This window comes from Urocitellus parryii, chromosome 3 (assembly GCF_045843805.1).
Source record: "Urocitellus parryii isolate mUroPar1 chromosome 3, mUroPar1.hap1, whole genome shotgun sequence".
Classification (NCBI taxonomy): Eukaryota; Metazoa; Chordata; class Mammalia; order Rodentia; family Sciuridae; genus Urocitellus; species Urocitellus parryii.
The window spans coordinates 219,245,322-219,259,407 of NC_135533.1; the positions used below are offsets into that span (position 1 = coordinate 219,245,322).

At 59.3% G+C, this 14,086-nt stretch overlaps 2 protein-coding genes across 10 annotated transcripts in view; both read left to right on the plus strand.

The window, feature by feature from the left end:
- Tcf3 (transcription factor 3) overlaps nucleotides 1-8,378 on the plus strand; it is a 34,046-nt gene extending 25,668 nt beyond the window's left edge. For 3 of the 9 annotated variants that reach the window (XM_026413976.2, XM_026413979.2, XM_077796638.1), the window contains 3 exons: nucleotides 776-911; nucleotides 1,080-1,315; nucleotides 3,789-8,378. In XM_026413976.2, the coding sequence (XP_026269761.1) occupies nucleotides 776-911; nucleotides 1,080-1,315; nucleotides 3,789-3,931 (515 nt within the window). In that variant the 3' untranslated portion in view covers nucleotides 3,932-8,378. Of the gene's footprint in view, nucleotides 1-775; nucleotides 1,316-3,318; nucleotides 3,546-3,788 lie in introns of those variants that run through there. The other 6 variants (XM_026413977.2, XM_026413978.2, XM_026413981.2 and 3 more) reach the window with 6 other exon arrangements.
- Nucleotides 8,379-8,478: 100 nt separating this feature from the next.
- Uqcr11 (ubiquinol-cytochrome c reductase, complex III subunit XI) lies at nucleotides 8,479-12,408 on the plus strand. The gene is made up of 3 exons (XM_026413958.2): nucleotides 8,479-8,627; nucleotides 11,502-11,650; nucleotides 12,161-12,408. The coding sequence occupies exons 1-2, from the start codon at nucleotides 8,578-8,580 to the stop codon at nucleotides 11,620-11,622; spliced, it is 171 nt and encodes a 56-aa protein (XP_026269743.1). The 5' UTR covers nucleotides 8,479-8,577; the 3' UTR covers nucleotides 11,623-11,650; nucleotides 12,161-12,408.
- Nucleotides 12,409-14,086: the final 1,678 nt, after the last annotated feature.

Genomic DNA, 14,086 nt, shown 5'->3' on the forward strand with positions numbered 1-14,086 from the left:
GGGAGAGAGCTCAGGCCCAGCCCGGCCATGCAGGAAGACCCACACACACACACACACACACACACACACACACACACACTCACACACACACACACACACTCACACACTTCTAAACGTGGATACCGTTCAGTGTGCGGGCTCGGGGATTCTGCAGTGCTAGGTGGGACCGAGTGCACTGCCATCCCTCTACATTGCAGAGGCTGACCTCCCGCTGTCAGGCTGCGCCCGCGCCCGCCTGCTGATGCTGTTGGAGGAGCTCTTCTGGTGTGCCCTCTGGCAGCTCAGCTGTTACCAGTGGCCTCTGTGCGAGGACGGCGTGAAAGCCCTGAAGTGCCTCCCCCTGTTTTTCATTAAATAATGATTTCCTCCCCAAAAAAGCTCTTTAGTTGGCTTTTTGTTGGTTGGTTAGGATGCTAGGGCTATGCCCCAGGGCCTCGCGTGCTGGGCAAGCGCTCCACCACGAGCTGGCCGCCGCTCCAGGATTCCCCAGACCTGTTCACCTGCCCCCTCCTGAGAGTCCTGAAGCCCCGTTTCCCCAGGCGGCTCTGTTCTGGTGGAACTGGTGCCTCTGGTGTGGGTAGAGGCCCAGCTCTGGATGATTGATTGGTGTGTCGCCGTTTTCTGTTTTTTTGTTGTGGTGGTGGTCATTGTCATTGTCGCTGTTGTTTTTCCTTGAGATCAAAGACCTATGACAGGAGCGTCAAAGGGGCTGGTCAGGTAGTCTTGGAGGCCATTACTGGCCGGGCCACAGCCTTTGATGCCAGGCCTATTGCAGGACTTGGGCGAGCAGGAGCTGCGGTGGTCACCGGCGAGATCAAGCGCGAGGAGAAGGAGGACGAAGAGAACACTTCGGTGGCGGACAACTCCGAGGAGGAGAAGAAGGAGCTGAAGGGCCCCCGCACGCGGACCAGGTGCCAGCCCGCCCCGTCCCTTGCCGCCCCCGCAGGACGCTCCGCGCACACGCACTCGGCAGCGCACACGCACTCCAGCGCACACGCACTCCGCCCACCCGAGGGTCGCGGGCCACGCCCGCCCCCTCCTCACTGTCTCCCTTGGCCCCCGGCCCCCCTCCCCCGTAGCCCAGACGAGGACGAGGACGACCTTCTCCCCCCAGAGCAGAAGGCCGAGCGGGAGAAGGAGCGCCGGGTGGCCAATAACGCCCGCGAGCGGCTGCGGGTCCGGGACATCAATGAGGCATTTAAGGAGCTGGGGCGCATGTGCCAGCTGCACCTCAACAGTGAGAAGCCCCAGACCAAACTGCTCATCCTGCACCAGGCCGTGTCGGTCATCCTCAACCTGGAGCAGCAAGTGCGAGGTCAGTGGGGCGCGGCCACCAGCGCCCAGCGCGCCGCCCCCTCCCGCGCTCCGCCCTTGCTCGCTCTCCCTTCCTGGCGCCAACCCTCCCTTCGCGGTGACTTCCTAGTCACCACCCTCGCTTCCTGGAGCCACCCCCTGCAGCCAGCCCCTTGTTCCCTGCAAGGACCTTCCCCCTGCTGACCCCAGGGTCCAGTCCTGGGATGGGAGGGTCGGACTCTTGGACTCGGGTCGAGCAGACCTGGGTATTTTGCTCATGGCTGTCTCCTTAGCCCAGGGGCCACAGCCCACCCTACCCCCTCCTCAGGAAGCCTAGAGCCTAGCTCTCAGGGCCAGCGTGCCCTGGAGCCCAGAGGCCAAGCTGGCATCTAAACCACTCTTGGCCATTTGGCTTAAGCAGATGAGTCCTTGACCCCACTCCTCTGGCTCAGTTTCCCTGTCTGCAGGGGGGCGGCCACCAGGGCTGGGTGAGGAAGGTGAAGGCCCATCCCATTCCCAGTGGCCCAATGCCCACTGCTGCTGGCAGCTGCTTCCCTAACCTCTTCTGCTCCTGCGTGGCCCTGTTAACCCTTTCTTTCCTGCAGCACTGTCGCTTGGACCGGAGCCAGAGTCCCGGCCCGGCCTCTGTCCCCTCAGCTCTGAGTTTCCACGTCTCCATGGCGGTGTGCACGTCCTGCCCTCGTGCCCAAGCCCACCTCTCTGCTCTCTGCCTCTTGCTGTCCCCTCCACCCCAGCCCTGCGTCCTCTGCTCCCCACTGGTGGCCCCTCCTCACCTCGCACTTGCTGCCCAACCCCAGGATGGCCGTGGCTGCAGCCCAGAGCCTTTCCTCTCCCCAAGCCTGCCAGGCCTGTGGGAAGGAAAGGACCAGGGCTTGCCAGCCTCTGGTTCAGTTTGGTCTGCGCGCTTGTCCTGGGCCCCAGGCCGCTGCCTCCCCAGGGATCCACCCAGGCCCCAGGAGGCAGGGGGCAGGGAGGCAGGGAGTGGGGGAGGGCAGCCCTCCCCCAGAGGAGCAAAAAAGGCCTTCAGACTCAGGCTCCCTGCTCTTGATGTCGGGGGGCCGCGCCTTCCTCTGTTTGTCTCAGCCAGTCAGAGCAGCAGGGTTCATGGGTGATTGGCACCCACTGTCCTAAGAAGGAAACCAAGGCGTGGGAAGTGAGGTCTCGGGTCCAGACCACACAGCGCTTTGGGTCTGGGCCAGGACTGCGCCCTGGCAGGTGGTCATCTGGTCTGCTCCAGACTCTGGCATGGCGAGGGGCCCAGTGCTAAGCCGGGTGCCCTCTGGCCCAGGAACTTGGAACCCCTGCTTCACCCAGAGGCAGGTCCTTTGAAGGGCTCAGAGCTCAGGGCCCCTCCGGCCCAGCCTGGGGCAGCCAGAGTCCACCAAGGGAACACGCGCATTTCAGGGGCTTTTTGGAGTTGGGGGGATCTCAGGGTGGACTGTTTCACTTCCCTTGGGCTGACCCCCTGGGCAGGCCAAGCTGTGCTAGTGCGCCATCACCCAGCAGGCACTGCTCTTGTGGGAAGATCGTCGTCTTGGGAGGAGCGGCCAGGAGGGGTGGTGGAGCAGCCAGGGTTCAGTGTCCTCAGCCAGGGCCTCCCGTCATGTTGGTAGCTGGGGACAGTCAGGCCTTGGTCCTTCTCCACACACAGCCTAGACTCCAGTTGGGTCTGAGGGGCACAGCCACAAGCCTCTGAGGTCACACCCCTGTGGGTGTGAATACACTGCCCTCCACCACCAGCAGCCATCACCCACATGCCGTCCCACACTAGCTGTTACCACACGAACACCGTCACCCTCAGCTACACCAGCATCGTCACCCTCACAGCTGTGCACCAGTAGCCTTCGCCTGCCCTATGCCAACACCAGGTGTCACCTGCGCCAGGCCAGCACTGGCCTGTAAAACACACACACACACACACAGCCAGCTGCACCCTCTCCACACCTGGCCCTACCCGGCCTGCCCAGGCTGGACACTAATAGAGGCCCCGGTGCTGTGACCCAGCAGTACAGAAGAGGTGCTGTCCTTGGAGGAGAAGGACCTGAGGGACCGGGAGAGGCGCATGGCCAATAACGCGCGGGAGCGGGTGCGTGTGCGGGACATTAACGAGGCCTTCCGGGAGCTGGGGCGCATGTGCCAGCTGCACCTCAAGTCGGACAAGGCGCAGACCAAGCTGCTCATCCTGCAGCAGGCCGTGCAGGTCATCCTGGGCCTGGAGCAGCAGGTGCGAGGTAGGACCCCAGGCCGGCCTCCCCCCCTGCAGACCTGGGTCCTGGGCAGGCCTGAGCCCGCGGCCCTCCTGTGGCCGCAGCAGGACCCTGCCGTCCCCGACACCTGGACTCCTGGTCTCGGCAGCCCCTGCACCCCTGACGGCCCTCTCACCCAGGAGACAGAGGCGTGCAGGCCCTGCCCACCCCTGCAGTGCTCGCGGCCCTCTGGGGACCCTCTTCCCACAGCCCTCTCCCTCTCCCCAGAGCGGAACCTGAACCCCAAGGCGGCTTGCCTGAAGCGGCGAGAGGAGGAGAAGGTGTCGGGCGTGGTCGGAGACCCCCAGATGGTGCTCTCAGGCGCCCACCCTGGCTTGAGTGAGGCCCACAACCCTGCCGGGCACATGTGAGGATGGCCCCGCTGGACGAGGGACCAGCTCACTCTCCTACTCTAGGTTTGGGGTGCATGGAGCAACATTGCCACCCTTGAGCCAGGAGCACCCACCGGGCTCCGAAGGGGATGCCTGGTGGCCCTGCCTGCTCCACCCCTGGCTGCCCACTGCCTGCTGCAGATCCAGAAGTCCATCTTGGCTCCGTGACGGGCCACAGGAGCATTGGTGGGGGGAGTTGAGCGAAACCAGAAAGCAAGCAACAAAGTACACTTCGTCAGAAAGAAGAAAATTATGCCTTAACTATGTAAAACGTGGAAGAACCGAAACTCTTCACTCCATCGAGGGTGATGCTGTGCAAACCTGGCTTGTTCTTCAGAAGCCACCAGCAAATCGTGCCTAAGCATAATATTTTTTTTAAGGAAAATAAAAAAGAACATTAGTTATGAGATTTTTTTAATGTAGAAGAAAATTAGTAAGGAGGATGCCTTTTTTTTTAAGCTTTCTTTTGCATATGTTTTGTAAGCAATTTTTTTTTTTTTTTTTTTTTTTTGGTATAAAAGTCTTGTCTCGCTGTTTCTAGACGTGAGCAGTGCCTTTTATGATCAACCAGATTATTAAAAGTCCTATCAAGACCAGCGTTGACCTGCGGCTCACCTCCCCACACCCTCTGGCAGCTGTGCTCAGCAGGGCTCTAGAGTGGCCCCTGTGCCTTTCCCCACGGGCTCCCTCCACCTCTCTTCCTCAGGGTGGCTCAACCTGGCTCTCCCCACCTGCCTTATCCCCAAGGCTCTGTGCTGTCTCCCTGGGGACCCAGCACATCTTTAAAATAAGGGATTCCGTGCGGGGGGTGCTGGGGTTGAACCCAGAGCCTTAGGCGTGCAAGCCCATATCCATGTACATGCAACTGAGCCATGTCCCCAGCTTGAAACGGGGTTCTTTGGGACTAATGACATCTTGCATGGAGGCCACAGCCCAGGAGGATGGTGTTGGCAGCCACAGCTTGTTCTCTGGATTGGCAGAGGGGCTGCTGCCTGGGAGTCTGGAACAGGACAAGCTCCCTCCCCACTCTGGCCCTTGGCCACATTACAAATGGCCACCCTGGTGTGGACAGATGGCCGGAGCTTATCCAGGAGTGTGCTATGGCTGCACCAGCTGCCCTCAACCCAATGCTGTGTAGTGAGACGCAGGAGGGTTCCTGTGCCCAAGAAAGTCACCCTGGGGCCCACCTGCCTTCTGGTCCCTCACCCAGGCTCACCATGCACTGTTTCTTGGTCTCCTGTCAGTAGCTGGGGAAACCAGTTGGTCCTGGCTGGCATGGGACTGTCCTGGGTCCAAAACAGCATCTCAGCCCCCCCAGTCCCAGACGTGTCACTTGTCCAACCATGGGGTAACCTGCTCCTGCACAGGCCTTCTGGAACCCAGTTGTCTGCATTCTGCACACCAGCATCCTGGGTACCCCCGATGGCTCCTGAGACCGCTGGGGACCTGGGCTCCAGGGCAAGGCCTGGCTTGGGGAACTCCCGTGCGCCTTGGTGATTTGGGAGCTCCCTCATGGGAAGCCAGCCTCGGTTTACCCTTTATTTGCCTGTAGTCCTGCCCAGGGGTCCAGTGGGCAGTGCTGAGGAGACCCTGAGGTCTCATCCAATTTCCAAGCTGAGATGAGCTCAGCATGAGAGGAAACACCACGGTGGGAGGGAAGGTCCTCGGCTACAGGTGAGGGCCTCAGCATAACTGGGAATCTTGTTTGGGGGAGCTTTGTTGTATGCTTTTCTATACCAGGTGTTGAACTAGGTGTGATCAGCCACTCAGCCCCAGCCCCAGCCCTTTTAGACCAAGTTGCTAAGCCTGGTTTTGAACTTGCATCCTCCCGCCTCAGTCCCGCCAGCTGCTGGGATAATAGGTGTGCATTTCTAGAATACCTGGCAGAACAACTGGGTTTTAAAAAATGTTTAGGAGCTGGGGTTGTGGCTCAGTGGTACAGCACTTGCCTAGCATGTATGAGGCACATGTTTAATTCTCAGCACCACATAGAAATAAATGAATAAAGTGCGGGGTCAATCAACAACTACAATATTTTTAAGGAAAACAAATTTATAGCCAGGCATGGCATATACCTGGCAGCCCAGCTATGTGGAGGCTGAGGCAGGAGGATCCCAAGTTGGAGGGTTGGAGGTCATCCTGGGGAATTTAGCAAGACCCTATTTCAAAATAAAAAGTAAAACAAGCTGGGGACACAGCTCAGTGGCAGAGCACTTGCCCTGGGCCCAGTACCACAAAAAAAAAACATTGTTTTTTGGCTCAGTTGGCTAGATTATTTGAGATTTTTAAAGGATCCTGTCCTGTTTATAACACCTCTGATGTTGGCCATCCTGAGTCTGTCCAGTGTGATGTGCTGACAGGAGAGAAGGGGTCAGGAGGGTTGGTCTTCAACCCTTGGTGCCCCTGACGCCTACCCCAAGAGAGAGCAGCTTGCCCAGTGGTCCAGTGCTTGTATACCACTGACCCCCCCAGGGAACAGCTGCATCCAAAGCTCTGCAGGGGAGGTGGGAACCTGCACTGGAAAGGAGATTGGGTATCCGGATGCTGGGCTCCAAGCAGAGGATGCGAGTTGCAGAACTCCTGTCTCCCTGTACTGTTGCAGCTGGCTTCTCAGGGGGACCCCTGCCTCTAGCCTCGACCCGTCTGCTGCTCGAACTGTGGGCATGCTCCAGGCATGGTGGCACACGCCTGTGATCCCAGCTACCCAGGAGGCTGTGGCAGGATTGTAAGTTTGAGATCAGCCTGGCTACTTAACAAGACCTGTCTCAAAATAAAAAGCTGGGAATGTGGCTCAGTGACAGGGGCCTGACTAGCACGTGTCTCTCCAGCTTCAATCATCAATACTGGAAGAAAAGGTGGGCCTTGCTATTTCTCCGCTAAAACCTCCCAAGGCTCCCTAAAGCCCCTGAGGGGCGTTTACCGCTTCTTCAGAAGGAGACCCCTGCAAACTACAGGCACAGCCGCTCGAGGAGGCGGGGCTGTAGCGGAGGCTTGTTGGGGCCCTGCGCCAGACTCCTCCACCTTCCGCTGCTTACTGGGGCTCCTGCTGTCTGTGCCCTTCACCGCTGAACTTGACCCGACCCCTTGGAAGGGGTGGCCCCAGGGGCCAGCCATTCGGAGCCTCCTGCCCTCTAAGAGTGAGCCCTGTCTTTACGCACGCTGAGACCGGGACCCGTTTGCTGGAGGGCATTCAAGGTTGCAAATGAAAGTCACTAGGATGAGAACAGGGTCATTCTTCTCGGGACTGGTTCTTCTCTGGTGTGCGGCAAGGGCAGTGCAAGATGCTGAGCAGCTCCGTGCCTCCACTCACTCCATGCCAGGGCACCCCCATCGTGACAGTCACCAGTGTCCCCAGACGGCCCGGAGTCCTCTTGGGACAGAACTGCCTCCGGAGTGAGACTGCTGCCTTCAGGCTTCCTCGTTCAGCAGAGCCAGGAGGAGCGATGCAGGCCTTCAAGAACTGCTGGATCGGGCCGCAGCAGAGCACCCTGCCTGACCCCTGCTCACTCCTTCAGCCAGCACCCTCCCCGTTCCCTCCACAGGCCTCATGCCGGCCTCTACACCCCACCAACGGACACAGTCTTATTCAAGTGCTTCCTAATCCTAAACACCCCAAACCAGGGCAATCGTCCACACTGTGGCAGAGCCTATGGTCCGTTGGCCTGGGGCAGAGGCAGGACCCCGACCGCCAGGGCAGAGCAGGCCAAACCACTGGGTCACTGCCAAACCACCAGGCCCCAAGAGGCCGAGAGCCGGGTCCTCTAGCCTTTCTCCCATTCTATCCAGGTGCTGGGCTTCCTGAAGGAGGCAGGGCTTGGTGACGAGAGCCAGATTCGGCGGCGGGTCCCCCTTCCTCCGGGGTGTGCGTGCACGAGGTGGGGCTGGAAGGCGGGGGTTACTGAGCGCCCTGGCCGGGCCGGGCTCTGGAGGCCGCTGGAGGCAGGGGCGCAAGGCCGGGAGGCTGACGACGAGGAGCACTGGCCGGCTTCGGCTGCGAGGGCCCGAGACTTCCCTGTGCTGCGGGAAGGAAGGCTCCCAGCGTCCTCCAGCCATACCCGCGGGCGGACGGGGCGGGCGGGCGGCTCGGCCGGAGAGCGCTGCCTCGCAGGCACGGGCTCAGGCTCACTCCGCACCAAAGCCGGAAAGCCTGCGGAAAGACTTTCCTCGGGCCTCGAGGCAACAAGTGGATGCACCCTTAGGGCTCTGGGAGGCACGGCCACTCGGCCACAGTCCCTCCCACGGCGAGTCAATGACGACCCCTCCCGCCTGCGAGTGGGTTCAGTGCCCGCCCTCCTGGGCGCGCCTCTTTCCCGTCGGGTCTATTTCCGTCGCTGTAAGTCACAAGCAGATGCTGCGGGGCCCAAAGTCACCGTTCGGCCGCTACAGGACACATTGGAGCCGCAGGCGGCTGCGCAGAAGGGACCCCAACCGCTCCGGTGAGCTCGACCGCCCCCGGCCACGTGGGCCTAAAGCCCCGCCCACCGCGGTCCACCTACCGACGCTCCCCGGAAGTGGCTGCGAATGCCTTCCGGGCCTGCGCGCGCAGCGGTCGGGCGAAGGGCGGCCACGTCTTGGCGCATGCGCGCCGTGGGACACGGTGACCCTGAGCGTGCCGACTGGTAGCGATGCTGTCCCGGTTCCTGGGCCCGCGCTACCTCCAGCTGGCCAAGAACTGGTGAGGACGCCGCCCGCCGGGGCCCGGACCCCGGCCGTGCCGGCGGCCGAGGGCAAACCGACCCCGGACGGGTGGACCACCCGCCTCCGCCCGCGGCCGAGCCGCAGCTGGCCTCGCTTCCCCCGGCCGCGGCGCCCCGGGGCGAACCCGCCTGTCTGCTCCTATTCCTTTATCGGCCCCGTGGCTGCACCCCGGCCTGGCGCACGCTGGGCAAGTCGCCCCACCCTGAGCCGCACCCCAGCCTTTTTTGCGTGTCATTGAGACAGGGTCTTGCCAAGTTTCCCGGGCTGGCCTCGGACGTGCTTCCTCCTGCCCTTTCGATGCTTTTTAATAATGCATGGAACCCACAAGTGCACCTAGCCCTGATCCCGTGTGGGAGGTGGGCAGGGTTGGGGTGACTCCCCTGGGAGCCGGGATGGGGCTGAGCGTTTGGCCAGCAGCCTCAGCGGTCAGCTGGGATGTTAAGAAGCAAGGGTTCTTTCCCGTCAGGGTGTTGGGGCTTCCACAGCTGGACTGCTGAGACTGCTGCGTGTTGGAAGACTGCGCGCATCGGGCTGAGGGCCCAGCCTTTCATCTCTCTGGTACAACTGTCCTATTTCCTGTGCTTGGTCAGAGTGACAGCCATGCCTCCTTCACGGTCCTGTTCACTCACTATGCATTCATTGAGTACCTACTGTGTGCTGACATTCTATTAGGTCGGCAAGGAAAAGTAAAGAATTGGAAAAAAAAGAATTGAGAGGGGCTGGGGTTGTGGCTCAGTGGTAGAGCGCTTGCCTGGCATGTGTGAGGCGCTGGGTTCAATCCTCAGCACCGCATGAAAATAAAGATCTCTACAACTAAGATTTTTTAAAAATAAATAAAAGAATTGAGATCTAAGCCAGGCGTGGTGGCAACACCTGCGATCCCAGCGACCTGGGAAGCTAAGGCAGGAGTGTCACAGGTTTGAGGCCAACCTTAGCAACCTGAGAAGACCCTGTAAGGGCTGGGGATGTAACTCAGTGGACGAGCACCCCTGGGTTTAATCCCCAGTGCAGTAAAAGAAACAAGATCTGTGTGTAGGCAGATCTAAAATAGCCAAGTGGAGGAGGAAGGGGCTGCAGCCCGTCTCACTGGACTTTGGCTTTGAGAGGCCAGGAAGCAGGTGTCCACAGGAGGGGTCGTGTCTAACACAGGACATGGAGGATTTCTGGTTACTGAGTCACACACTCGCCAAGCCCTGATGTGTTGATCTGAGAAGGGGGAGGAGGATTTGCGGGATGGTCAGCATGGCTATCTTCTTTGTGTCCTTCCTCCTTGCTCGTGGAGGTCAGGTTTATGGACTCCTCCTGCATTGTGCAGGTCCATGGGGTCCTAGGGTTAAGTGAAGCCAGTCACCTCAGCAAAAGAAAAAGGCTGCTGTGATGATTATTACAGTGGCACTGAGGAGGAAAGAGTCCCACCATTCCGTGGCCCTGCTAGGTTCCATGGCTGCCGCAATCTGATTCTGTTGAGATGTACAGTGAGCTGTGAGCCCTAAATGGCAGAGTAGTCTCAGTGAGGCAGCCTGAGGCAAGGGGTGTCTATGTGTGGGTTGTTCATCCCTCTCTGACATCCCAGGCATGAGGCTTACTGTGACCCACAGACATGGGACTTGGGTTCAGACCACCAATGGGACAGACCTTCTGTAGTTATCCACTGCTGCGTGCCAAATGGCTCCCAAGGTCAGCTGCTTCCCACGGCAGTGTTGAGTGTCGCGCAGTCTCTGCAGGACAGGCACTCGGGCACCACCGGGCTAAACCCTTGCTCATCTGATGGTCTGCTGCTGCAGTCCCTCTTCCAGGCTCTCCCCTGTGGCCTCTGGGAGGTGATGGACAGCCAGCCTCGCCCAGTCGGTGGGATGGGGAGTGCAGGCACGCATGGTGAAGCCACAGCTTTTTACATCTGAAATCTCAGAAGTGGTGCACCCTCACACCTTCTGTTCCTTGGAAGTGCCTCCTGGGTCCGTTCTGCGAGGGCAGGAGCATGTGGGTCTGGCCGACCGTCCTCCTCTTCTCGGAGGCCACAGAACACAAGCACAGCCCTGGGAACCCTTAGGCACATGCTGCACTGGCCCAGAGTGTGTCCTTGGAATGCCAGGGCTCCGAACCTCCCTGGCTGTGTGTCCTCAGGGAAGCGACTCCCCCCCCTCCGTTGCTTGGTCTCCCTCCCTGAGAAACAGTGGTGAAATCACTGGGTCTCCCTCAGTCCTGCTAAGATGCAGGCCAGTGAGTGAGGAGCTGCCTGCTCAAGGTGCCTGCCTTGAAGAAGCACCTGTTGCCGTGGTGGTTGCCAACTTGGTTTTCAGCAGCAGCATTCTCCAGATGAACCCTCGCGTGTCATTTGTTTGGCCCTGCCATGCTGTACATGTGCATCCATACAGCACCTTGTTACCTGTAAACTGTACAATTATGATTTGTCTGGGGTGCCAGGGTTGCTTGGTGTTGAGCACTTCCTGGTGTGTGAGAGGCCCAGACTCCATCCCCAGCAGCGCATGCACATGCCTGAGGTAGACTCTCACTGTGAAAGCAGATAGGGTGGGGTGGTGGATGAGGCAAGGGTCCCCAGGGCCACTCTGATGCACAGTTCTCTGCAGCTCCAGCATGGCTCTTGGCGTGGCGCACTCATGGCTAGGGGAGCTGCTCCCTGCTGAGGCCTCCTGACGGCTGGCAGGCAGCAGGTTTGGTGCTCTTGAGGACCCAGCCTGGTCTTCCTCCTTTCCCTCCTGAGGGGCCCTCAGCTCTGGGTAGAGGCTGGCCCACGGGGGTGCTTGACAGAGGGTGGCTTGGGGTCAGAGGTGCCCATGGTGGGTCCCAGGGGAGAGTCTGAGGCAGGGCCTAATGGCCACTCTTCTCACAGGATGCCCACAGCCAGCATGTGGGGCGCTGTGGGCACTGTGGGGCTGGTGTGGGCCACAGACTGGCGGCTGATTCTGGACTGGGTGCCTTACATCAACGGCAAGTTCAAGAAGGAAGACTAGCTAAGCTGGCCCTCCGAGGACCCCTCTGGTGAGTCATGGCCAGGGTGTTTGGACCCTCAGCTTAGTGGCACTGGGTGGGTGGACTAAGTGGCTGCTGGAGGGTAAAGTGGGGCTCTCCAGGCTTCTGGGATTGTCCTGGAGAGCCCTGCAGGAGGGTAGAGCTTGGGCACTTCTGCCTGGTGGCCCAGCTGGGGGTGGGGGGTGCCCCTCAGAACTCAACAACCCCTAGCAATCTGGAGCTAGGCAGTGGTTACCCAGTCTGGGGCAGGGTGGGAGGCCCCACTTTACAGATGGGGAAGTTAAGGCTGGACTTCTGGATGGGCTATTCTGTCCACTGTGCTGACCACTTTGATTCTGTCATGGCCTGTTGCACATGTGATAGTCCTGTGTCATAGGTCCACGTCACAGATGCAGACTGAGTGCCAAGGATAGGCAGCCAATATGAACCTGGGCCATAAAGCCCAGAACCACCTTCCATTTCACTGTGTCTGGTGGCTGGTGTCCCTGGCCACTCACCCTGCCTTGTCCCCACCCCCAGGTGTATGTCCAGAGCAGCCCAAGCCCAGAGGATGGATGCAAGGACTCACCTCATGGCTGGAAGGTCATCAGCCTGCTCTGCGGACTACTCTGCCTGGGTCTCGGTCATGCTGTGACTCAGTTCCCCGACTGAAGTCCCCGAGGCCTGCCTGACCAGGGCTTTTTCCAACTCCATAATTTTGCAAATCTAGGAGGCTTATCCAATGACTGGCAGAAATTGTCTGAGTACTTAAAATATTTAAATATTCAGTGGTTGGTACTGTGCAATGTGTTCCTCTACCGCTGCCCTGACAGAGAACCCCACAACTTCATTGGCATCAAATAGACACACAGTCTCCTGGACGAGTTTAGGGCCATGTGTCTGGGTGGGTCTGGCCCAGGGTGCTGCCACTGCAGTCAGGACACAGGCCAGGCAACCCTTGGAAGCTTAGTGGGGGCTGCAGGAGCCACCTGCAGGCTGTGTGTTCTGTGGCTGCGGGTGGGAAGCCAGAGCTCCTACCAGGTGGGCCTCCAGCGTGCTGTGCTGGCTCCCCAAGGTGAGCAACCTCAGGGAGAGTCAGGAGGAAGTCACTGTCCTCTTACAACCTGATCTCAGAAGTCTCTTGCCACCATTCCTATCACTTCCTAGCTCCAGCCAGACCAGAACAACTGTAAAGGAGGAAAAGTTTATGGGCTCACAGTCCTCAGAGTTATTAGTCCCGAGAAGGCCAGCTCCATTCCTTGGGGCTCGAGGTATGGTAGATATCATGGTGGAACAGTTGGTGCAGGGGAGCAGCGCACATGGTGGTCAGAAAGCTGAGACTCCACTCTCCAGATCCATAGCCACATCCCCAGTGACCCACCTCCTCCAGTTCCCACTCAGTTAATCCCATCAGGGATCAATACACTGATTAGGTCAGGGCTATAGCCCAATCATTTCTCCTCCAAACCTTGCAGTGTCTCATGTGAGCTTTTGGTGAACACCTCACCTCCAAACCATAATAGCTACATCCCCAGCCCTTTTTATTTTGAGACAGTCTGGTGAAATTGCCCAGGCTGATCTCAAACTTGAGATCCTCCTGAGTCACTGGGATGACAGGAGCATGCCATCGCACCCAGCAATGTGACCTTGTGTATCTAGTTCTCCCACTGAGCACAGTGTCCTTGGGGTCTGTCCCCAGTGCAGCAATTCCACATGCCTGAGTGATGCTCCAGGTGTGGGTGGACACTTGGGCTGCTCCTGCCCTTTGGCTGCCGTGAGACTTCCTACAAGCCTGTGTGAGCCTCTCCTTTCAGGTCCTAGGTCTGTGCCTAGGAGTGAGCTGCCAGGTTTCCTAGTCCCTGGTCTCCAGCACTACTGCCCCCTCTCACACTCCTGCCAGCCAAGGGCAGGGTTCGGATGGCTCTGCTTGCTCACCAGCACTCATCCGCTTCCATGCTTTACACAGGTGTTCCAGTCCCACCCTCTGCTCACCCTGACCCAGCCCTGGAGTGAGCAACTTGGCAAAGAAAAGCATTCCCCTGCAGGCTGACAGGGCTCACCCTACCCGTCTCACCACGTTGCTGTGCTGGGTGGGCAACCACGGTCCGAGGCATAGACAGTCTCCACACTAGCACTGGCCCCTCTCCAGATCGCCCCACTTGCCATTGCACTATGGGCCTCTGGGTCTTGAGCCACCAATGAGCTGCAGAGCATTGAACCCCTCAAGTTCCTGGTGTGGGGAGAGAGAAACCATCTGCCCCAGGGCAGCACTGTCCAGAGCAAGGGCTGTTGTGGGTAGAGGAGAGGGGGCTGAGTGGGACCCAAGTCCCTGTCATCATCCATCTGTCTTCCCACACCGTGCCACGTGCATCTGTCCAGTTATAGCTTTTTCAGGGCTTGTAGGATAATGCCCCACAATTGGTGCAAGTCACAACCCCAGGACCTGTGGACACGGCACCTTCCACG

Coding starts and splice junctions, on each gene's coding strand:
- Uqcr11 (XM_026413958.2), top strand. CDS start 8,578: ATGCTGTCCCGGTTCCTGGGCCCGCGCTACCTCCAGCTGGCCAAGAAC. Junction 8,628..11,501: donor CTCCAGCTGGCCAAGAACTG/GTGAGGACGCCG, acceptor CTCTTCTCACAG/GATGCCCACAGCCAGCATGT.